This window comes from Pithys albifrons, chromosome Z, assembly GCF_047495875.1.
Source record: "Pithys albifrons albifrons isolate INPA30051 chromosome Z, PitAlb_v1, whole genome shotgun sequence".
NCBI lineage: Eukaryota > Metazoa > Chordata > Aves > Passeriformes > Thamnophilidae > Pithys > Pithys albifrons.
This window is the reverse complement of record NC_092497.1, coordinates 46,776,299-46,800,223: the sequence shown is the minus strand read 5'-3', so window position 1 is coordinate 46,800,223 and position 23,925 is coordinate 46,776,299. Positions and strand designations below refer to the sequence as shown.

Here is a 23,925-nt window from a genome sequence, read left to right as displayed (position 1 = left end):
TAAGGTATACAAGTGCATGTGAACAGACAGAAGGTATGTGTGCCTGTAATGTGGTATAGTAATTGCGGTTTGTTTCCTCTTCCCGATTTATAACAAGAACAAGAAGTAGTGCTTACCCTCTGCTGGTCAAATAACGCGCTGCAGGACTATTTCTTGCTATGTTCCCAGCTGGAGAAATGTGGTCAGTTGTCACAGAATCCCCAAAACTCAACAGGACATAAGCACCTTCTATGGTTTTTGGGGTCTGAAGAGCCAAAGTCTAAGTCATCATAAACACAAACAATAATTATTATATGAAAAATAATTCCTTTACCCTTCTCAAAAAGTGAAAATTGTAAAATAAAGTCTCCCGTCTTACACAGTTAGGAGAAAGAAAAAAATAACCCTATTAAAATATTCATTTTCTTGAATAAAATATTGATGTCCTGGCTGTCTGTCATCAGGTTCATGCATGAAGAAAATAGTTGAGACAACTAATGGAAGCTTCCTGTGATACATGCATGAAAGTCTGAGATACCTAGATATCTGCATGTATTAACATCTACACTTTGGTTTTAGTACTGAAACAGCACTCTGAACACTGAACTATTTGGTGCAAAGTGCAAACAGACAGAACTGTGCAGTTTTTTCCTATTCTATTTCTTCACTTGCTTTCTGACCATTTGAAAGTATTTCAACTTAAAAGGAAAAGGGGACTTGTCAAAAGCCCTGAATTGACAGAGAATCCGTACAATTTTCAGATTCACTCATGCCTTTGTATTAAAATGAAAACAACATTGCAATTCTAACATTTAAGAACAAAGGCCTTAATAGGCTATGATGGATGATTTCAGGCCTCTCAAAGTGTCTTTGTTTCATCTTTAAAATTAGTCAAGGTCACTACAAACTTTGCCTTGATTCAAAGGGAAAGCGTGTACCTACCAGATGATCAAAGAAAGGAGGAGACTTGATATAAGTAGACTTGGGATTCCAAGTATACAGTTTATCTGAAGGAGCATCCAAGGCATTCCAAGATTTGTTCACTGTCTGAAAAACAATATCCTCCCAGTGAGTTTTAAGTTTTCAGAAACAACACAATTACTTCAGAATCCAGAGAAAATTACAAATTTGACTTCAGGAAAAGCATTGTCTATTTCTTCAAACATTTTGGAAAACATATACAACAATATCCATTATGTTTGAGGGTTTTTTTAAATGATTCTATCTATTAAAAGAGTTAGGAAAACTCTCACTTCATTCAAAAAGAAGATGTTCATCCTGTTTTCTGAGAATAATTTGTATTATGTACATAGATAACACTTTAAATTCTTTAGTTTATTAATCAGTAACTTTAAGAAGCTTCCCAAATATATAAAACTTTAGAATATTTTGTTTTAAAACTCGAAACAGACCTGCAGGAAGACATAACCAAGTACAGGCTTTTTTGCTAATGTGACTCTTTAGTCAATGCAAATTAATTTTATGTCAGCTGAAAAAAATCAAGTATCTGTAAAGCGGGAATATCTCACTTTCTAATATCAGCCTGGGATGACTGTTTAAAACACATCACCTACATGTTACATTAAAAAAATCATAAGGACCAATTTTCAGAACATGACTGTCTGTAAGAGTCAATTAATTATCCAGAAGACATTTTTTTTAAAAAGCTCATTTGAGTATTTTTTAGAACAGCAACAACAGCAACAGAAGAAAAAGGTTCATTTAATTATCAGGAACATCTTATTTAACATCTTCAGAATAGCATAGTACATCAATCAAGTTACTGCCCAGAGGATTAATTCACCTCTATTTTTTGGTAGACCTCCTTGAACATTGCAGGAATAACAAACTGACGCTCAACAGCCTGAATTTCATTTCTTGTTGGCCAGATATCTTTCAGGAAAATCTTCTTCCCTGAAGCATTTATTCCTGTAGAAAATGGTATTTATTTATTCCATAAATTTTCCATTAAGAAGAAAGAAAAGTTTATAATTGTGTCCTCTAGCTATGTGTTCCTTTTAACAATCATAAGATACACTTTATTTCAGCTACAGGGGTCTAATAGAAAAGTGTGTCATAAACTTCATAATGCCTGTGCATAAGCCTTATTCTGAGACTTCCAGTAGTGTTCCAGAATAATTTATAGAATCATTTATGTAGGAAAGGACCTTTGAAGGTTGTCTAGCTGAACTTCCTGCTCAAGGAAAGTCTACGAAGTTAAGTTGCTTATGAAAGACTATTGCTCAGATATAACCAAAAGCTTACCCCAGTGGAATTAGAACACAGCTCAGGCTTGGCTTCTCACCTTCTCCATCCTACAGACTCCTTGTTGCTCTATTTCTTAACAATTGCATGTTTTGTTTCCCAGAGGCATTTAGCACTTTGAAGCAATTCACTAGGACAAATGTTTCTGAAGAGCTTAATTCCAAACAGTTTAGTTTATAAGCTGTCAAAAGAAGCATCCTGATACTATCTTACCTAAAGGCTCTTTCTCAAAGTCAATCCTGATGGTCCCTGCAATTGCATACGCTATTACCAGTGGTGGGGAGGCCAGGTAGTTAGCACGGGTGTTGGGATGGACACGCCCCTCGAAATTCCTGTTGCCAGACAACACTCCCACTGCAACAAGGTCTCCCTGTAAGACAGAGTTTGAGAGAAAGATAGCTGAGGTTCGTGCAGAATCCACACATGCAGAAAGTCTGCAGAGCCTCACTGCACTGCAACTGCAGAGACTGGATAGTCACAGATCTGCCTCCTTCCAGACAATCCCAAAACACTTCCCACAGGAAAGAAAGAGAATACAGACTGAATTTATTTTGCACAGAGCTGAGAAGAGTCAGCACACAGTATAATCCATCTCAGAAGAGCACACAGCAGAGAACAGCTTACCTAAATAAACTGGACAGGAAAAGCAACATACCTGTGTAATGGCCTCAACAACAGACTCTGGTAGGGGTCCACTATTGCCAATACATGTCATACAGCCGTAACCCACCACATCAAACCTAGACAGAGCACAAAAATCATCAATGAACAACAAGACATTTTGGAGCAAGACATTTAACCCTTTAGCAGGTGGTTACACCTACTTTCAGAAGATTTACTGCTTTAATATATTAATTGCTGCTGAAAACAGCATTTTTGAGGATATATTCTACTTTTATCATTGCAGTCACTGTCCATGCAAACAGAACGGGAAATGTGTTACCCAGCAAGAAAAGCAACAATATAGAGTCACTTATACTATTTGAAAACAATTAGTCTTGAAAATAACCCATTTTCCTGCTTAAAAACTTAAGTATTCAAGGCCTCCTTAATCATTGCTACAAAGCCAGCCAGCACAATAGCAATGCATTAACTCATGCAGGATCACACCACAAGGTACCTGCAGTATCTTTTAAGCTGCACAGAATAATAGTTATTTTATAGCATCAATTGTTTACAATACTTTTAGTTAAGCAGCTACAACAGTAAGAAAAGCACACCTACCCTAGCTGGGAAAGGTAACTCATAACTCCGCTCTCCCTCAGATAGTAAGTGACGACCCCGCTTCCTGGGGACAGGCTAGTTTTAATGTATGGCTTCACTGTCAAACCAGCTTCAACAGCTTTCTTAGCAAGCAATCCTGAAAAATGCAAAGGATAGTTGCAGTTTTCCCTGGAAGTGAGACAGTTTGGTGGATCAGCAGACCAGGTTAAGAGAAGTATCATTAAATAACTGGGAACAGAACAGGCACCAGCCCCAGCAATGCAAGGGTACAGAAAGCCAACAGCACTGATCACATAATAACCAGCTAGAGCTAAACAGCTCTGTTGAATTGTAGATCCAATTGCAATTTCTGTTCCATGAGAAAGTTGCTAGAAGTTGCATTCAACAAGATGCACTCACACTGGGGCAGCATGTAGACATTCAAAACTCGGGACACTATTTGTAACACAAGTGTCTCACACAAAAAAATGAAGACTTGTTAAATTCAAACTTACATGGTCTTGTAACACAGTGCTGAAGTAACCCTAAGACTTGCTGCCCTCAAAAGCAGAAGGCTGCAAGAGCACTGAGGCTGGCCCTTAGCACAAACAAGCTATCTCACAATGTACAGCTTATTGCACAAGTGCTGATTTACCACTCCTGGATTTGTAACATACATAGAGATGTTTTAGTGGAGCATAATCCTGAATTCCTTCCTTTGAAACAAATTGTCCATTGATGAATGTTCCAAAAACTAGTCAACTCCAGCCCTTTTCCAGGATGAACATAAAAGAAACGGCAAATATGCAAACTACGCAAAACTTCACGTTCCCATGCTGCATTCTCTCTCACACATTACATCCATTTAGATAAAATATACATCAGCTCTGCTTTAGTCCAATGTGTCTCCAACAAGAAGATGTCGTCAGATTGTTCTGTCTTTGGTAGCTCTGTTAGACATGACCTGCAGACCTCCATTTTTAAATGTTTGTGAAATGGTCTACACACACAAATTTATAGAAACAGTCTTATTCCTGAAATTGCTGAGGCTCCTTGGCTACCAAAGGAAGTTGTGGAAACTGGAGCTCTTGAATATTTTTGAAAATGTGATCATGAACAAATGATCATCACTGGACCTGAGAGTTTGACAGCCTGTTTAAAAAGTGCTGGATTCTGTCTTCTTGCTCATAGCAGGTCTGAAAAGAAGGCAAAGTTGAACTCTCAAATTGGCAAGGAAATGCCAGACCTTAAATTGCTTTGAGCAACCTTAATCCAACAGCTTTGTAAAGTCAGATCAGGTTTTCAAGACTGCTACAGCATATCCCCACAGACAGACAGCCCCTGCTTAATGCACAGGATATATAGCAGTAGTTTGAAACAACTTCTCACATCTTGGATTTTTTAGTTTTCTTACTTAATGTGGGAACACTATGTTTTATTTGCTTTTATTTCAAACTTCACCCTGAAAGCTAAATTATCATGTTTCTTGTGGGTATCTTGTAGGTTCTCAACACTGTGGTTTACAAACAGTTACCAGAGACTGCCAGAATTACTTTTTCCTTCCTTGCCAAGATCAAAACAAGTGCTGCTGTACAGAAAGGCAGCAAAGGAAAGAGCATCCACGAAATCTCAGTGCAAGATCACAAGGACTACATTCTTCATGCTGCTGTATATTCTGTAGTAGTGAATGCACTCAAAGTAGCAACTCTACATGTATCTGCAGGCATTTTACACTTCAAAACTATGGAGCTATTAAGCCAAGCTGACCAAAAGATAACAAGCTGTCTCACAGAAGGTTAAAAATGTCTGTCATTAACGCAGGTGCCAAACACTTCAGGAAACTCTCCTAAACCGGTGGCACAACTGAGGGACACACCCTCCTAGAACTAAGGCAATAGAACAGAACAAAGATAATCTGCCTGGAGAAAACCTACCTCTTGATCCTTGGAAGAAATAAATACAGCTCTATTTCTGTGATCAGGATCAGAACGGCCCTGAGGAAAGAGGTATGCTGATTTGGCTGTCCTGTCAAGGGCAAATGAATTGGGAAACTTTGTTCAATTCTGTTCCTCTCAAAGCAGTAAAGAAACAAATAGGTCTCTCCTCTGCTTCCCTTTCTGCCCCACATCTTGGTTTATGATGAACTTTGTCCCTGTTGCTAGCATTTAGAAGACCTTTTGTGCAAGGAAAGGGAGTGAACTGCTGGTACTGTAAAGTACCCACAGAGAGATGCTACCCTAAGAAGAGGTGACAAACATCTCATCAAAAAATTGAAGATAAAGTGACTGTTGACAGCAGCTGTTGACAAGCCAAAAGCTTCCCAGCACTACACAGGAACAAAGAAGAAAAATTATTTCAACCAAGAGATAATCCTCTCTGGTCAAGGGCCTTTGTATTGCCCATTGCACATCCCTTCTGACCTTTGTAGGAAAAAAGTCTCCATTCCACAAACAGTCTGATAAACTAGTAAATCCTAATGCAGTGATGATCCTACAGTGAGAGATACCATCTATGTATATGCTTGCAGAGGACAGAAGGAAATATGTGAACATGCAGCCAAGCAGCTGGGAAAGTGGGTCAAACTTGTCTAGTACAAACTGAACCCTTTGAGCCGACACTCTTCATTCATATTTTGTTGCCGCATTAGGAATGTGAAATTTTCTGCCTAGACTAGCCAGGTTAAAAATGAACAACGTCCTGGCCAGAAATTTAACACAACCAAATCAGAGTAACTGTTCTGTAGTGGAACATACGAAGCCCACTGCCAACCACTGTGGATGAAGTTAAAGTGCAATGAAAAGGCTCTGAAAGATGGTAATGCCTGAGAACACAATTGCCTCCTTTACTCACTCTTAATATGCCCTCACAACTCCTGTAACAATTACAGAGGGCAACCTCTACTAAGTGTGTTTTGTACTCTGCTGAGAGTTCATAGCACCTTCAGACTTACACCCATAGACTGTTCTTCACTGTCCATTTTCTTGCAGCTTTGACTTTCAACAGCCTCTTCTCAGCTCTATATAACTACTTCTGGGCACTTGAAAAAGAGTCAAAAGTGTTGGTTAGTTAAGTTCCAGCTTGCCATATGCATAGTGCAGGAAAAACCACACTTTGATCAACCTACATTTCTAGCTACCATTTCCAGAACTCCTTCTGCTACTCTTTGAATCTAAGGTTAGTTTTAGCACTCCAAATGACAAAACCAGCACTGTGCATGTAGAATTACATCAGTGTTGTCGTTGCCTTTAGCCACAGAACTCACAGCCAGAACCACAGAGAAACTACTGCACATTAGGCAAATACTTACCTGCACCCAACATAACAGAGGGGTTGCTGGTGTTTGTACAGCTTGTAATGGCAGCAATCACTACTGAACCATGAGCAAGCTCATAGTCACAGCACTCAAAATTAAACTTGACTACGCTGTTGTGTCGGTCTGGGACAATTTGGAATCCCTTGAATCCTTGCTGTAGGAAGAGAAGATAATCAAAACGACATGGTTAACATCAGTACTTTGACTGAAAATTAGTACAGGCTGTTTTTTTCACCAGTGAGAAGCATCTATCAGTTACATCCATGCTTGTGCTTTTAGGTCTGGTGGTGAAGACTTGTGTCTCTGCTTAATCAAAGCGATGGATAAAAATTATTCTTTCTGGAGTTTATCCTACTCTCTATTTACTAATAGAGGAGGCAGCCTTTAATGCATGTATTTGTCTTTTCTTCCTGCATCAATATATCCTTCTTCAGATTGCTCATGTGCTTCCTGCTCCTGTATGTTCCAGATTCCTATCACATACAGTCTTAATACACAAGCTAGTCCTGAAATTTTAGCCATAACACAAGAATTTTAAGCCATGGTTATCAAACAACTCAAATTTATGCCAGGAGCTGATTTGAGAGGCAAAAGCCTAACAGTTGGGGAAGAAAACAGTACAAAGGCACTGCACATGCATACATTTAGAGATCTGAAAGCATAAGGTCACTTAATGACTTTGAAAACTGTAAAAAAAGGTAAAAGTACTGGGATTTACTGTAGTTTAGGCTTCTTGATATGCATCACTGAAGTTCTGCACTGCCTTCAACAAGGATGATTAGTGAATGAGGTAAGGATTCAAACTAATTTAGAAAACTTATCTGTCCCGAAATATTGATTTAAATATAAATCTTTATTGAATAACCACTTTCAATTGGATAGTGCAGAGGGAAGACACTGTTTTCTGTCTTTATTACCAACATCAAAGAGACACAATGACAAATGCAGTTTTGATCTGCTGAACAGATTCAATACTTAGTGCAAAACTATGCTGTTGATCTCAGGGCATAACCTGCTTAACAAGCTGAAAAGCTGGGCTGAATTGCTCAGAGATCAGTGCAGTGGGTACTTTGTCCCCTCAACTAATAACCCCCTATTGTGGTTAGTTCAGAATCCTCTAGTGTATGTCTAAACCATGTTAGGCCTAAGATCAGAAAGAGCTACTACTACAATGGTACATGAACACTTTCCCACAAGAGAAGCAAAACCCCAATTTCAAACTACCATTGCTGCTCTCATCTTCAAAACTGCATTCAAACATCCTCATTTACTTTTCAATAGGCAAACAAACCAAACCAATGACACAAAAGTTAAGCCCAGATGTAGTTCCTGAACACCAGACAGCTTTTAGAAGCAGGCATTAGTTTGTATGCCCAAATGTCCCCAGCCCCTACCTTGGCTCCCAGGCAAGTCTCAAAGTCCTTTTTCATATCTGATACAGCAACTTTGTCCTGAGGTCTTTTTGGTCCACTGCAACAAGGCACAACAGTATGGAGATCCAACTCAACAACCTATTCAAGTAAGATGAACAGAGAGCAGTTCAGCACTGCACATTAAGCTGAAGTCACCTAAGCCACAGGTATTCTTTACCTCTGCTGTTGAATCAATGCTAAGTCTGCACATCTGTAAGTCTATTTTCAGAAATTATCAAAAACACACAGGAAGGAAAAGATCAGAAGGAAAGGAACAGTTCTGCTTTTAGATGCTGCCAGCTCACGGGTATGGCTATCAAAAGTAATACAGTTACTGAAAAACCCAAGGTGACCAAAGCATCTAAGCAATAAAAATGAATTTTTTAATTCATCCTTTTATATGCTAGCAGCAGGGAAAACAATGGTATGAAGAAATCCTGGTACTGACACAAACCAAAGTAGACTATTCATCCATTCTTCACCCATGTTCCAACTTTGTTTTTACAGTGTGCTGCATCTTCTATATCTACTAAGGTTTTTGAATAATCATGCAAACCTAAACACAAGTTACAGGACAAAACTTTACTGTAGAGAAAGCCAAGAATATTCTTGAGCTTCCTGGACACAGAGTAAGATTGTGATCTTCTTCCATAGAATTACTTGTGTGGTCTGTAGTTAACCCACAGAGCTTACAAGTGTCCTGATTCACACAGTAATGTAACTTACTGAACAGAAAAAGGGTAAAACTGCAACAAGGCTTACACAGAAAACATCAATATTATTTTCATAGCTACACTTGAGTCTGGACAGGATGTCTCCAAGCTATTCAGAACAAGCTGCTAAATCTGCACCAGCTTGAGATCAGTTGAGAGCCGTTCTACACCTATGCCCAAGTTTTCACATGTGATGAGTAAGCAGACCAATTCCACTGGGCCTTTGGATAAGATAGCTGTGAGGCCAAAACCAAGGGGAAAGGAGTCCCTTGACTATTACTTAGTTTGTGTGAAAAACATACAATTGTCACACTAAGATAGGACAGGGCGCAAAGCAAGGAGTCAGAAGATAAGAGTAGTTTCTAACCTGTGTGAAGTCTGGATCCTGAGAAGAGTTCTTGAAATCTCTTAGCATTCCTACAGTCTCAAGATACTTTTTTGTGCACATAACCTTCTCTTTGTCACGGCCTATGAAGAAAGTCAGATATAGCAAAAGCAAAATGCAAATGAAACAGAGGAATTACCATCTGACAGAACAAAAGAAAAAGCATAACAAGCTATTTCACTGTTCACACTGTACATGGCACTACAAGACTTTCAAGAAAAATATTAGAGATTCACTAAAAACAAAGCACTTGAACAGACTCAGTGACCTTTGCAGAACAAAATCTTGGGTTCCTACTTCTGTCATGTGGACAAGCTAGGTTCAGGCAGGGCTAAGCAGGCATTTAACTGCCAAACAGTCCAACACCGAGCTCTTCCTGAACATGAAACCTCAGAGCAAGTCACAGCCTCAACAAGGAAGTATCGATAAAAATTAACTGAAGCTCAGAAGGCTCCACCTGATTTAATCCCACTGCTGACTACACTATACAGACCTAGAGTCCTGCTTCCAATTACACCTTTAACTTGTGGTCTCTTTTTACACTCACCAGTTTGCATCAGGTACCCAATGCTAATATCATCCACTGGGAAATAGGCAGCTGTTGCTCCATACTCTGGACACATATTGGCAATGGTGGCTCGGTCAGCAATTGACAGCTGGGCTACACCAGGGCCAAAAAACTCCACGAATTTACCCACAACTCCAACTTGGCGAAGGTGCTGTTACAAAAATACAATGCCTGTGTCACTGTTATGTGTCAAAAAAAGTTGTGCATGTCTGTTATGAAATCTAGCCTTCAACTTTAGAGAAACCTCTTGTGAAGGCTTCTTAAGCCACTTGAAACCAGGAAGCTTTTGGTAAACTAAATCATGAAGATGAGGACACAGAGATGTAAAGTTTCAACAATAAGGTACAACATAGGAATGTATTCCTTCCAAAACCTGCTCTTCCTCTCATTTAAACTAGACTCTATCTTACAACTGTATTTTTCTCAACATGATGTTCTAAGAAGCGAAGAACTGTGTGGGGAATGTTCAGCCAGCAAACACAGGAAGATGAGGAAACAAGGAGAACCAACTGCACAAGTACGTGAAACTGAACATACGTACCCAGGAGAAATAATAAAAAAATGTTGGCTTTCCCAATTTGGAGGCCTCTCTAGAGAGAGCATCCCATGATGAACTTGTGTACCAGATTTCTGACCTCCAGCATTAATGTTGACCAAATAATACTCTTAATTCAGTGCCAATGCAGAGTGAATAAACATATTATGGACATATGACATGAGTCAAACACCTGCACATCAAAGAAATCAGACTGCAGTGCTTACTGTCTGTTTTGGGGGGTTTACATTGCCTTATTTAAGTGGGGACTTCAACAACAAGTAACAGTGTTTCTTTTGAGTCAGAGGAGAAAGCACTGTTTTTCTAAAACATTACTGAATTCTAAAATATCTCCATACACATTTTGTTGGGCTTCTGGGAAAAAGATATGCCTAGAAAAATGTCCTTCAACAGCTGATTCCAACCTACACAGAGTGATAGAGCTTTTAAAAAGTCCAAGATTACTACATGGAACACACACAGGGTTCTTAAGCCTGCCGAACAGTGGCTCTGTCCTACAGAGCACATACAGCTCTGAGCAGTAATAGAAAAACATAAACCCTTGGTAATTTACCTTGGTAATGGTGAGCACAATGTCAGTGGACGTTACCAGTGGCTGAGGGTTTCCTACCAGCTTATAGCCAACCACCTCAGGAAGCACCATGCTGATCGGCTGCCCCAACATCACTGCTTCTGCTTCAATGCCACCAACACCTGTATGGAACAGCAGTATACAGCACAACTACTCAGAAAGACAGTAACATACCAAAAATAAACACATGAAGGCAGTTGTCTGATGAGTATTCTATTTAAGGTTGAAAGGGGAGAGAAAGCAGACAGCCTTAGACTTTTGCTAAGAGGCAGTCCTCATCTTGCTTCAGTTTCTGCAAGGTCGGGCTTTCTAATTTCTTTTTGTTTCATACTTTCATCTTATTCCTAAGTCATTAGATAGGATATTAGGTAAATTTAAGTAACTTATTCTGAGGATGCTCGGCTTTTACAATAACAGATGTGAAAGTTTTATTTAACATCTTAAGCATGCAATGCACAAACCAAGAACCACTGACATGGCATTGAACGCAATGTGCTGTGAGTGAAATGTATGCAGACCATGATTGTTGGTCACCAAACAAAAACTCAAAAGTTATTCTGAAGGAAAGGAAGATTACTGAAGAATACTAACAGAAAAGCTACTTGCTAAGACAGAAAAATCTTCCCTTACATCTATTAAATTTCAGCAGGATTTGGGCATTTGCAGGTGGGAACCTTTGTGTAAGCACACCTTCACTATTAGAGGAATGTAATTCAAGTTACTACTTAATTTTGCTAATTTAATCAAGATGTCATAGTCATATGCAATCTAACAAACCCATGATATTTACTGGCAATTTGGCATGAAACAGATATATAAATATTTGCCTGTAGAAAGTCACTCTTATGTTTATCTTCTGCCTTCAAACCTCATTCCACCTTTTGTTTAGCTTAATTAATACTGAGCTAGAACAAATTGCCTGTAATAGTTCCTTATGTATGCCCAACTACTCATTACTCCAACCTTTTCCACAGTCTAAGAATGGTTCTGAAAAATAATTTCTGATTTATTTTATGCAAAAATGTATCTATGTTAGTATAAAAGATCATTGAGTGACAGATCCAATCATGTGACTCCTTTCACTATGTGTTGAATCATTTTTCAACAGTCAAGTGAGTCGACATGACTAAGAGGCTACCACAGACAAGCACGAAGCAAGTTCAGCATTACCAGCCACTACCAAGGAATGTTCAATCCAAAAGTATGCACTTTGAGCATATACAGCACAGACAATGTCCAGCCATACTTTTCCAGTTCTGGAGACAAATGAGGCCGAGTCACACTCTTCCAAGAGGCTACCAGTATTGCAACATCATCTAAATGGTGTTTCCATGTGTCTGATGCAATCACATATAGCATAAGAGATGTGTCTAATCCCAAAGCTGTCACACTTTAAATAAATTGAACTTGTTTACATTTGTATTCTAAGCCAGCAGGAACTCTTTCACCCTTGACAGAAAGTCTCCATCAATCAATATTGCTACAGTAATATATGCAGGATATTAAAAACACACAGTGCTATCATATCTGGTACTCGGAACTTCACAAGCACATTTGTGATCAACTAGCAAATGTTTTATAAAAAAACATAATGCGTTCTGTATTTGTACAACAGCTGTTTCAGTAAGGCTCCTATCACCATATCACAGGAAAATAAAAGATCAACTGTTTTTGCTTCCATGTGGGATGATTGCAAATACTTTCATTCCACAGGTATTAATGTATTCAATAATTCAAGCACTGCAGTTCACCACTACAAGCAAAAATTAATTATTTATATTTACTTCTGTAGAAAGTATTCTGCAGAGTACTGGTATGAGAACATACTTCACAATCCTGTTTTCCATAATGTCCTCTCCAGTCATATTTAACTCACTCAGATTCAATTTTCAGCACCTTCAATCTAATAGATTAGTAATTTGCAGTACTTTTTTGATAAATCAATACTTTGAAAGTAGCCAAGTGACTAAGGGAAAAACTGGATTGTCAGTCATGCTTCGATTCCCTTAATCAAATGTTTTCCTTAACTACTTCCTTGTGATTTAAAAGCAGAATAGAAAAAAATATGCAAAAAAACCAAAACCCCAACAACACACACTGCAGAAATCTTCTGAGGCCATTATCAGAACAGGGAGCTTACTTTAAAATTCTTAAGTAACTATAAGAGATCTTATGAGGTCACTTGCCCTTGGGGTTAGTCTATGTACTGTGCCTGGCTGGCACAGAGGTAACTTTCCTTCACAGAAGCCCATGTACTGCCCTGTTTTAGATTTGTGACCAAACTCATGTCAGTAACATACCAATGTTTTAGCTATTGCTAAACAGTGCTAACACAGTCTCACAGAATAGCTTGTTTCTCATTCCGCCCCTTAGCAAGTAAAGGGGTGGACAAGACACTCGGGGGACAGTCCTGACAGCTGACTCAAACTGAACTACAAGATACTCCATATCACAAAACATCATGCTCATCATAAAACCTGGGAGGGGGGCAATGGGGACAAATTTTTTCCGAAGTACTCGCTACCCAGGGACTGGCTGGGCTTTGGTGTGCTAATGGGAGGTGGTGACTGACTGTCCTTGCATCACTTCTTTCATTTCTTTTTCCTACACTCACACCTCTTTGTGTGGGGGCTAACCTGCCAGCTCAGCACCAAACAAAGCCTGAAACACAGCTTATTCAGTCCAGAGATATTCACAATACACTTCTGCACATACCCCATCCAAGCACTCCCAAGCCATCTATCATGGTGGTATGTGAGTCAGTGCCCACCACACTGTCTGGATAGTAGTAGCCATCCTGATCCATCACCACTCTTGCCAAGTACTCCAAGTTCACTTGGTGGATGATCCCAGAGCCTGGCGGAATAATCCTCAAGTTTTTAAAAGCCCGAGACCCCCACTGAAACAAAAGGAATAGAAGTCAAAAATTTTCAATGCACATGAGCACTGGAACAACTTTCATTCGCTGTACTTTCCTTGCTGCAAATGAGACTAGTTTTTCAGTACCTTTAAAAATTCAAATCTTTCTTTGTTTCTTTCAAATTCCAGGTCCTGATTTTTCTGCAAGCTGTCTGGTCTGCAAGTAAAAATAATGAGCTGTCAGAACCAAAAGCATTCCCTTGAAATTTATGTCTGGCTAAATATACCCAAAGGCTGAAATAAAAGAAAATTTATTAGCTAATGTGAATGCTGATCAATTGCATCTTTTTAATATCACTGCAGGCAACCAATGCTTCAAATGTGGGTGCTAATCTCCATATTACATCTCTGGCAGGCCTAAAACTTTTAATCTGAGAAAAACAACACTACATGATAGATAAATACGAATTTTCCAACACCTAAATCAGAAGTACTCAGCAAGGCAGTAAAGGAAACTACATAACTGCCCTGCAACTTCAGTTAAAAAGGTTATCACTATGATACGGTGCTGCTTGAAGCCTCTGTGTTTCAAAGCAGACAGGGTTAACAAACAAACTTTTCACTTGAATCAGCTGCCTAACTTATGTCAGCAGAGTTTGAAAGAACTGAAGCACAGAGCTGACGGATGTTCTCTCTATGTATACAGGAGACTAGCAGAAATAAAATAAGGCTGTGATAAAGAACAACGATTAGAAATAATGATCTAAATTAAGTCCTGGATACTACTGATAACATAAAATTAATGTCATTAAAATAATACAGAAGAAGAATCGTAATAGTTCATTTTGTCCTGCGGTAAAGACATAATCACATCTTGTTCACACAGAAATACACTGTTTCTCAAATACCTTTAAAATTTTGCATCTGTTTTTAAACTCCTTAGTGTTAAGAAGCAGCACCTCTAGAAAAACAGTTAATGGGTGTAGATTTTTGACAGCTGCTTAAGTCAAAATTTTTTGGCCTTTGTCTCCCCTGTCAACTATGAAATGACATCTGTGAGAATTTCTATCTTTATTAGTCTACAGTTAAAAAAAGTAGGAAAAAAACTATATTTGAAAACTGGCAACATTCTTCTAAGAAGCAGGCTTCACAATACATCACTGCTCAGAAGTTCAGTATTTGTATTTTAAAGAGACTTCTAAATGCTGGCACTGAGAAAGAGTTCCTATATTCTTCAATTTTCACCTTCCAGGAATTTTCTTTGCAATGCTACTACTTAGGTGGTCAGCTTCAAAACTACTTCCTCTGGAGGACAATAAATACAGAGTATTTTAACAGGAAGGTTAAATGCAAACCAAAAAACTTTAAGAAAACCATCATAAAACACATACTTGCAAAATGTATTTGGAAGATTATTTCAGTAGGCACATATTTATGCACCTTGGAGAGCAGAATGAGCTCTATACAGAGGTCTTGTATTTCACTGTGGGTCTAGTGACCGCTAGTGAGTGTCTCTTCCTAGGGTGCAGGGGGCAGAACAGCATCATGTCCCTTCCCTGTGCTTACAGGGGCCAGATTAAGCAGAGTATCAAGCTCTTCTGCATGGAAGCACTGAAGCAGCAAGCAGCTCATCAGAGCTGGGCCTAGGGTTCATTCTTGGAGAAGTATGGAAGAAAAGAGACATTCTTGTTTGTCCTTTACAAAAAGGCCTAAGGGGTCAAAAAGATGCACAGAGAAAAAAAGCTATTTCTGAGCAACTAATGCAGTATTATTACAGAAAATTACAATCACCACAGGTCTGGGTTGAACCTGTTCCTATTAACATTCTAATTTCTATTAGCCCAGGCTTCTGCTGGTGAGAGATGTACCAGAGAAAAAAGAAAATTTCCCCCTCTAACTCACAGCAACTGATACAACAGTCTAACTTAAATACTTCTTAAAATCTAAGATGTTATAATACAAATGCTAGGAATATCACCAGTGGAACTATCTTGATGATCAGTAAATTTACTTACTACCACTAAGAAGTAAAGAGTAATTTTGTGTTCTTACTGCCTGTTGAAATCAACCTGGATGGAGTGATCTATCACTAGATCAGCAGGACAGATAGGATTGATTTTTTCAGGGTCTCCACCAAGTTTCTTCACAGCATCACGCATTGCAGCAAAGTCAACCACAGCAGGCACCCCACTGAAACAGAAAATAAATAGGCATGGTGAAACAATTTGGAAAAGAGAAAAAAAAAACACAACCAAGATCCTGAGATGCAGAACAAACACCTACTGTCACATGCAAAGCAAATCGCAGCCATACCTTGAGTATTGGGATTATTTATCTATAGCAGGGACCCTTGAGAAGACAAAGTCAGAAGAGCAAAAGGGACAGAACTGTATCTATATTCTGAGCACTGCAAAAATTAAAAGCTAAACTAAAAAGCTAAAAATTCATCACGTAATAGAAGCAGTTTAACATGTCTGGCTGGGAATCTGGAAATTTATTCCTAGACAGCATTCCTTGGGGACCTTGAACTGGTTTCTCTTCTTTTGCTCTGTTCCACTCCCTCCTCCTCAGTCTGTTCAAAAACGAATTGGGGAGAGGGAAAACAACAATGTTACTTCTTTTATTCTTTACTAGGTTTATTTAGTTGATTTAAAGGCAAGGGTCATCTCTTCCAAGTTTTGCAAGCACAGGAGAATCTTCTCTGTAATCAGAGCTGTTTGGTACCTTCTACACTTCAACTGAAAATTGCAGAGCAGGGCATGAAATTTCTTAAATTACAAGGACTTGACTGCAAAACACCCTTGCAGAATAACTGTATTTTCAGATGTGGATTTAACTATCCTGGCAGATCACTGGAAAAACACAAAAGGCAGAAGTAAGGTGCATCATGCATTTCTACTAACAAATTCTTATACTTACCACTGACAATAGACCTTATAATACAAACAGCATTCAAAAGAGCATGTTCTCAAGCTACAGGCCAACATTCACATTTCTGTCTGCTCACATATCTTGTGACCATCCAGCAACACCTTGAACTCCAAATAACTCAGAAAAAGGTTAAAAGGCCTTTTTCTATATGTTTGTGTGTCTCATTCAACAGAATGATTTTTAAATCCCGAAGTTAAGCCTGTCTTCCTTCCTAAATGAGGCTGGTAAACTGTACAAAAGGTCAAACTAACGCACCATAGACTCTCATTCATTCTCCATTTTCAATGCAAGTTTATCCATAAGCAAATAAGGAATAAGTAACCAGAACTTCTGGTCTTTCAACACGTGACTTACTGAAGTGATCACACACATTTCAGTATTTAACAAAGCTTCTGGCCCTCCTCAGCTTCTCACTCTCGCAGCTTGTACTGAGGTATGTTTTACCATGATACTTTCAATCAGCTTGGGAAACCCTCTTACACATTTGCCTATCTGATTTTGCTGGCTGCTGAGACAAAAAGAATTCTCTGATGTGCACTCAAGGATCTGGCATCAGTCAGCAACCTGCTGAAAATACTACATTTCTGCAAGAGCAGCCCAAAGCAGTAAGAGTTTACACTTTCAGCTTTGACTATAAGGAAGCTATTGCCATTTTAGCAACACAAACACTAAAGGCTTTGTAATTCCCACAGAATTTTACCTTGAAAATCATGAATGTTTACAAAGAACAGATGGGAAAAAGGGTCCACATTATCTAATCTTGACACAATTAATTGATGTTGTTCAGTAGTCTGAAGCAGTTTGACATCCCAGGATGCCCATATTACAAGGAAAATAGCAAATACTCTATAGTGGTACCTAGGGGAATTTCGGGGAGGGCAGGAGTGGGAAAGAAGCAGTGGAAGAATTATTTTGCCAGCTTCCACATGTTATACAACTCAAATGCAACAGACACAACATCCATCTACAGTATTTAGAAGAATTTAGAATAATTACAGAATGTTCCAAACTAGGAAATTAAATTATTCTAAACCAGGCCAACTTGAATGTAATTGTTGTATGGCTTTTGAAAAGTTGCCATAGGTGCCTTTTTCAAAATATTCCTCAGAGGCCTGTCCAAGATCTCATTTTTCAGGAATGCAGCTGCTCTGCACACTTACAGGAAAATTTCTAAAACTCAGCAGAAGCAAAAAAGAAGTGCAGTAACAGAGGGAACCCACAGTAGCTTGGAAGTTCATCTTTCTTTGTGCTCCAGCTTTTCAAAATGTTAACAGCCAGCAGGTGAAAAATAGCTAGGAAATCAGCACTTCTTTTAATTGAGGTTTTGCCCATTTTTCCTAATGTTTTCAGGAGTTGAGCTGTACTGGGTCTCTGGCACTTGAATAACCTTTGCGAAAATGTCAAATAGAAGATATGACAGTCCAGACATTTTACTGTTGAGAAAGAAAATCAACTGGCTTACCATCAATGAACTAAACTGTTTTATAAAGCAAGAGGATGAAGGTACAAATAACAATCGACTTGCAAGTCAAATGCTGTATTAAAAACAGTTAGAAGCTATTGTTCCACCTGAAAATGGACTATCCATATTTACCAGGACTGTTATGTGATTATTACTGACACATGGGGCTAAACACGCTGCAGTAACAAAGCAGTTTTCTGAGTCCATTAGGTAGGATTCTCAGTTTGAATTTCTGGAAAAAAAGACATTCACGTTTTCAATAGCAGAGAAGTCTTTAAAAATGTATCTGAAATAATTTTGTCTTGGAAGAGAAACTAATGATGTGGGTAATAAAAGAACGGAAAAGGGTAGAAAATTGAAAGCAAGATATCCTGGGGAACAAAAAACAAACAACAAACAAAACAACCAAAAAAAAATTAAAAAATGAACCACAACATGCCCTTCACCTTCAAAGAACAAAACCCCTAAGCTCGGAATTCCCTCTTTTGGATGCAGTCCAAATGCATTTGAATGCAATCCATCTCATTTTCTTCCCCTCAGTTTTGTAGTTTTGTAAAGATATTTACTTCTCCATCCCAGAAGAGTTTCACTCAATGCTTTTACCTTTTGTGTCTGACTGTAGCATGACATCCAGGAAAGCTGAAAAAAGCTTTTCCAAATCTCTCACTGCTATTGTTTCCCTCAGCTCATCCCTCCAACCCAAGCTGAGCATTGCTGCACTCTCAGAAGCCCATATTCTTAGCTTTGGAGAGCATTAGACTCACGTGAAGTCCTGCAGAATAACTCTTGCAGGCTTAAATGGCACTTCAACATTCTTGTGTTGCATCACTTTCCAGTTGAGAATATTCTCAACATCTCCCTTCTTCACTAGGAACTCATCACAGTTACGGATCGCAGCTTCCAAGAGGACTCGAATAGAAAATGGCAGGCGTGCTGCATGGGTAAGAGGCAAGAAATAAATGCAGTTTTTACCTTAAGTCATATGTCAGCAAGTGCAAATCTCCATGCCTGGGGCAGACAGTTCTCAAGTGCTGACCCCATATTCTCACAAGGCTTTATTCCAAATTATCAAACCCTCTTTTCCAGACTCCAGCATTGTCAGGAGGTCAGTACTAACTGACCTCTTCCACTCAATTCTTTGAGCAGATTTATTATTTCAGCTCCTGTGCAACAACAGACATCTTTGCTGAAAGGACTTTTCCACAGCTTTTCTATCCTCCACAGCAATGCTACTCTGAAAACATGCTATGCTCACCTTGTTTTTCTGCAGTTTCCTCTTACTCTAGCCACTGAACACAGACATAAATGCACTAGAAAAACATATTTTTCTACCTAACATGTTGGAAAGTACAGTTTGAGTGGTCTATGCATTCTCTTCTCAAGAGTTGGAAAGTGAAACTGAATGGAAGTCAGATGTACATCTGCTAATCTATTTCAAATTAGAAATATAGAAGATGATGCAAAATACTATTGGAGCAATCCTGACAACTTTACTACAAGCAATGGGAGTGAATGAAAGAAACATGCGTTTCTCAAGACTTCCTCCTGTGGTCCACTGTAATAACAGCCATTTGATTGTCTCTAAGAATATTTTTACGTTTCAAAATCTCTCAAGAAGTTTGTCCCAACCTTCTACACAGGGTCCCCAAGACCACAGTGAGACCTCATCACAGCTATTATAAAAAAACCCCAAACAACCATTATTCAGGACACAGTAACTCAGAATAATTTCGGTTGCTTTTGTGGTTGGGTTTTTTCGTTTGTTTTGGGGCTATTTGTTTGCTTGGGGTTTTGGCAGATTATTGTTGCTGCCACTGTGTCGGGGTTTTTTAAAATATTCTTCTGCCCCTCCCTGCCCCATTTTTCTGTTACTAAGTTATTCCATTTTCCTGCTGGATAGTGAGAATTGCATCCTTTTTTTTAAAGAGTCTGGATTTTATCACTCTTGCAGTCCTGGAATGGATCAATTGGTAATGCCATACATGTATTTATTGACTTCTTAACACTCGTCTCTTTTTTTCGCACATCAAGTCCAACATTAATTGATTTCTCACTTACTTATTGATTTCTCACTTATTGAAGCCTGTAATGGATATACGTTGCTGACATTCAAAGAAAATGTTCCTCCTCTTGCTTCCTAATTTTTTCTTAATCATCTATGTCTTTTTTGAAAGGCCAAAAGCACCCGACATAGACAGCTCTAAGCTATAGATACTCACTATCTAAGTCAGTGGCACAGCTTATAAGATTTTTACCAGTGCCACATGAAAGATTTGGGAAGTGTCAGAGGAAGTAAAGAAAAAGTCTCCTCAGAAAGGAATCTCTAGGCACCACTAGTTTTGAAACTGAATTATCTTTCTACATGATTAAATCATATCAGTGCTGGATCCCTTCCAGCCTTTCACGGTAGCTTATCAGTATATGAGAAAACTTGTGCTCTTAGTTTTGCCTCGCCTTCCTCATCTGCTCAGGAAAAACAAGACTGCTGAGTGCACAGTATCTTGAGAAAATATCACTCTGATCTTGCCACTATTTTTGTAGTCCTAAATTTACAGAATTAAATTTTGCTCAAATTCTGTTTTCAAGAACCATCTTTTGAATTCTCTTCAGAGACCAAATATCATCCAGCGGAGCAAAGTCTGTTCAGGTTCAGCTCAATATTAACAAAATGCTTTCCTTATGCTGTCAACATACCGTATCTCACATCTTCCAATTTGCTCAGATTGAAGAACTTCTTCAGAGGCTGTTTTGGGTCCAGTGGCTCCACAATCCGTACAAATGGGTTGCTCATGGTTGTTCAAGTCCCTCAGAGTTCCTAAACACAAGAAAAATCAAGGATTTTTTTCATGACATCTGTCCTGCATACAAAGTACATGTCCCACAGCCCACAATGTATCTGTCCCAACTTTCAATAAGACAAAAATATACTGTTAGTCATGCCCTTTTCACTACAAATCTACATGCAACATTTCCTCAGAGATAAAAGTGTGAAAAATATGGATATACTCCATGGTTTAGAATCACAGAAGCTTAATGTTGGAAACAACCTCTAAGACCACCCAATCTAAATGAAAACCCAGCACTGCCGTGTCCACCACTAAACCACATTCTGAAGTGCCACATTGACACACCTTCTGAACACTTCCAGGGGTGGTGAATCCATCACTTCCTCGGGCAACCTATTTCAACTCCCTGAAGAAACTTTCTCCTAAACTCCCCTTGTACAACTTGAGACCATTTCCTCTCATCCTGTCAAGACCAACTCCATCTGGCTACAACCTCCTTTTAGGTGGTTGTAGAGCACAAGGTCCCCCCTCAGCCTCCTCTTCTCCAGGCTAAAGAAACCCAGCTCCAGCAGCCACTCTTCATAAGACATTGCCCTTCTTTGGACACAGTTTTACAACGGGAAGTTCAACACCTTCACTCTTCACTTCTTTGCTTCCAGACAGCTCTTTGTGTCTCTGCAATTCACAAACCACCATGACAGTGGTCGCATTTCTTAGGTGGGTTATGATCTAACCCCAGACAACTCAGGTACTGCACACCATACTCCCTCCTGGTAGGATCAAGGAGACAATCAGATCAGTAAGAGTGAGAAAACTCATGGGTTGAGATCCAGATGTTTCAATAGGTAAAGCAAAAGCCAGGCCTACAAGCAAAGCAAAATGATGAATTCATCCACTACTTCTCATGGGCAAGAAATCCCAGGAAAGCAGGGCCCCCATCATGGTGACTCAGGCAAACAAAAACCATCACTCTTCAAATGTTCTCCTAGTTTTATGTGCTGAGCATGATGCCATATGCTGTGGGATACTACCCCTTGAATCCCAGCTGTGCCCCCTCCCAACTCCTTGTGGGCCCCCAACCTCCCCACCAGTGGGGTGGCATGAGGCGTAGCAAAGGCCTTGGCTCTGTGGACGCCCTGCTTAGCAGTAACAAAAACACCTCTGTGATATCAACCCTATTTCCAGCACAAATCCAAACCACAGCCCCATACTAGGAAGAAAATTAGCTGTATCCCAGCAAAAACTAGCAAGAATGTCATTGATTTAAAGCTAAACAGACAGGCATTTACATTTAAAATTAAAAACAATTCAATGCAAACAGAAAACACTATAGTTTTATTTGAGAAAAAGTGTTACAGACTAATGTTACAAACCCTTTCACAGACAAAAGGAACACCTCTGATTTCAGATATTTTGTTAGGGTCACCACTGAAAGGAAAATACAGGTAGACTCTATTGTAAACATCATTTTAGTTTGAGGCGGGGGGGGTTGGGGGAGTGTTGTTTGGTTTGGGGTTTTCTAATTTTATTTTGGTTTTTTGTGGCTATCCTAATGGCTTACTGGATAGAGCATCCCACTGGGACCCTGAACTTTTAGGGTTCACTTACAAAAGTTAAACTATGCTGAGGTATTCCCAATATCAAGGCCAACTACCACAGAGTGGCCTAAATTCACTATATAAATACCTCTTTATCTCCAGAAAAGGTTAACTGCATGCAAACTGCCTAATGGAACAGTTCCTGGGATGCACTGAAGACTTGAACTCTGCCCAGGCCTCTTTTGGGAGCACAGGCTTAGGCCAAAACATGCCAAGGATCAAGATAATGATTTAACAGTACGAAGAATTCTCTTGCAGTGTCTGGCAACATTCCCAGTCATGATTAAAATTTTTTTAGAAGAGAAATAATCACGGGTCTGATTTCCAGATCTGTTGATGTTTTCCCACAGCACTGTTCCTGTCTTTATTCAGGGAACAATATCTTCCCAACCCTAATTTTGCAAACAAAAAACCCCACAACAAGGTATGAGATGTATCCTTTGACAGGCCTTGGAGATTGGTGCAAAAGGATGCACACAGTCCAGTATTCACCAAAAACAGAAAAAGCAAGGCCAAAGAATTAATTAATTTATCTCACTTGTCAGTTTCATTGACTGTTCAGGAAATACTACTATATAGAATACATTTCTGGAGGAAGTATTCCACTATTATTGAAATTCAAAATTCATGTACTTTGAAGACAACAACCAAGGAGAGATAGAAGAAATGGTGACAAAGGAAGGTCCAGAGTGTAAAGCAGCAAGATACTGTAAAAGAAAGAAAAATGTCCAGAATTCAGTCAAACAAAACTGGATATTTTTAGATAAAAAGCTGAATGACCAGGGAAGCCAAAAGGTTGGCAAATGAATGGACTGCAAAACACACCTCCTGAAATACATCACTTCTGCCATTCCCATCTACAATTTATTTTCTGAGATTCCTCTTTCCAGCTTTGCAGATACTCATCCCTCACACACACCCATCAAGGTTTAGATGTCATTATCTTGAAACAGCATAGAATATTCAGGTATTTCTCTAAGCCAACTCTGCTTCTACAATTGAGCATTATCAAAATTAACTTCTTCCTTCCTTTCCTTGCTAGCTACACTCGTGATGAGCTTTACTTTTTTGCCTCCAAGCTAAGAACATCATTTAATGCATATCCACTTCTCATGGGAAAATCTAAGAGTAGCTGAAGAAAATATTTGAATATCCCCTGACAGATAATGCAGATCATTACTTTGATATGACCATAATCAGTCCACTGTACTCATTTCACATATTCTCATCCAAGTATAAACTGCAGCTCTAACATTTCCCATCCAAGTCCGTGTCTTGGTAAATCAAAGCAATTCAAGATGCTGTGACACATTATCTGCATATT

At 39.0% G+C, this 23,925-nt stretch overlaps 1 protein-coding gene across 2 annotated transcripts in view; it reads right to left on the bottom strand.

Annotated features, from left to right (window-relative positions):
- ACO1 (aconitase 1) overlaps positions 1-23,925 on the bottom strand; it is a 37,219-nt gene that overhangs the window by 4,626 nt on the left and 8,668 nt on the right. For both annotated transcript variants that reach the window (XM_071581154.1, XM_071581155.1), the window contains exons 2-17: positions 20,912-21,032; positions 18,982-19,150; positions 15,877-16,014; positions 13,972-14,041; positions 13,681-13,864; positions 10,948-11,087; positions 9,818-9,989; positions 9,253-9,353; positions 8,155-8,271; positions 6,755-6,914; positions 3,469-3,604; positions 2,900-2,984; positions 2,458-2,614; positions 1,784-1,908; positions 922-1,026; positions 117-259 (exon numbers count right to left, since the gene is read on the bottom strand). In XM_071581154.1, the coding sequence (XP_071437255.1) occupies positions 117-259; positions 922-1,026; positions 1,784-1,908; positions 2,458-2,614; positions 2,900-2,984; positions 3,469-3,604; positions 6,755-6,914; positions 8,155-8,271; positions 9,253-9,353; positions 9,818-9,989; positions 10,948-11,087; positions 13,681-13,864; positions 13,972-14,041; positions 15,877-16,014; positions 18,982-19,150; positions 20,912-21,008 (2,099 nt within the window). In that variant the 5' untranslated portion in view covers positions 21,009-21,032. The remainder of the gene's footprint in view (positions 1-116; positions 260-921; positions 1,027-1,783; positions 1,909-2,457; positions 2,615-2,899; positions 2,985-3,468; positions 3,605-6,754; positions 6,915-8,154; positions 8,272-9,252; positions 9,354-9,817; positions 9,990-10,947; positions 11,088-13,680; positions 13,865-13,971; positions 14,042-15,876; positions 16,015-18,981; positions 19,151-20,911; positions 21,033-23,925) is intronic.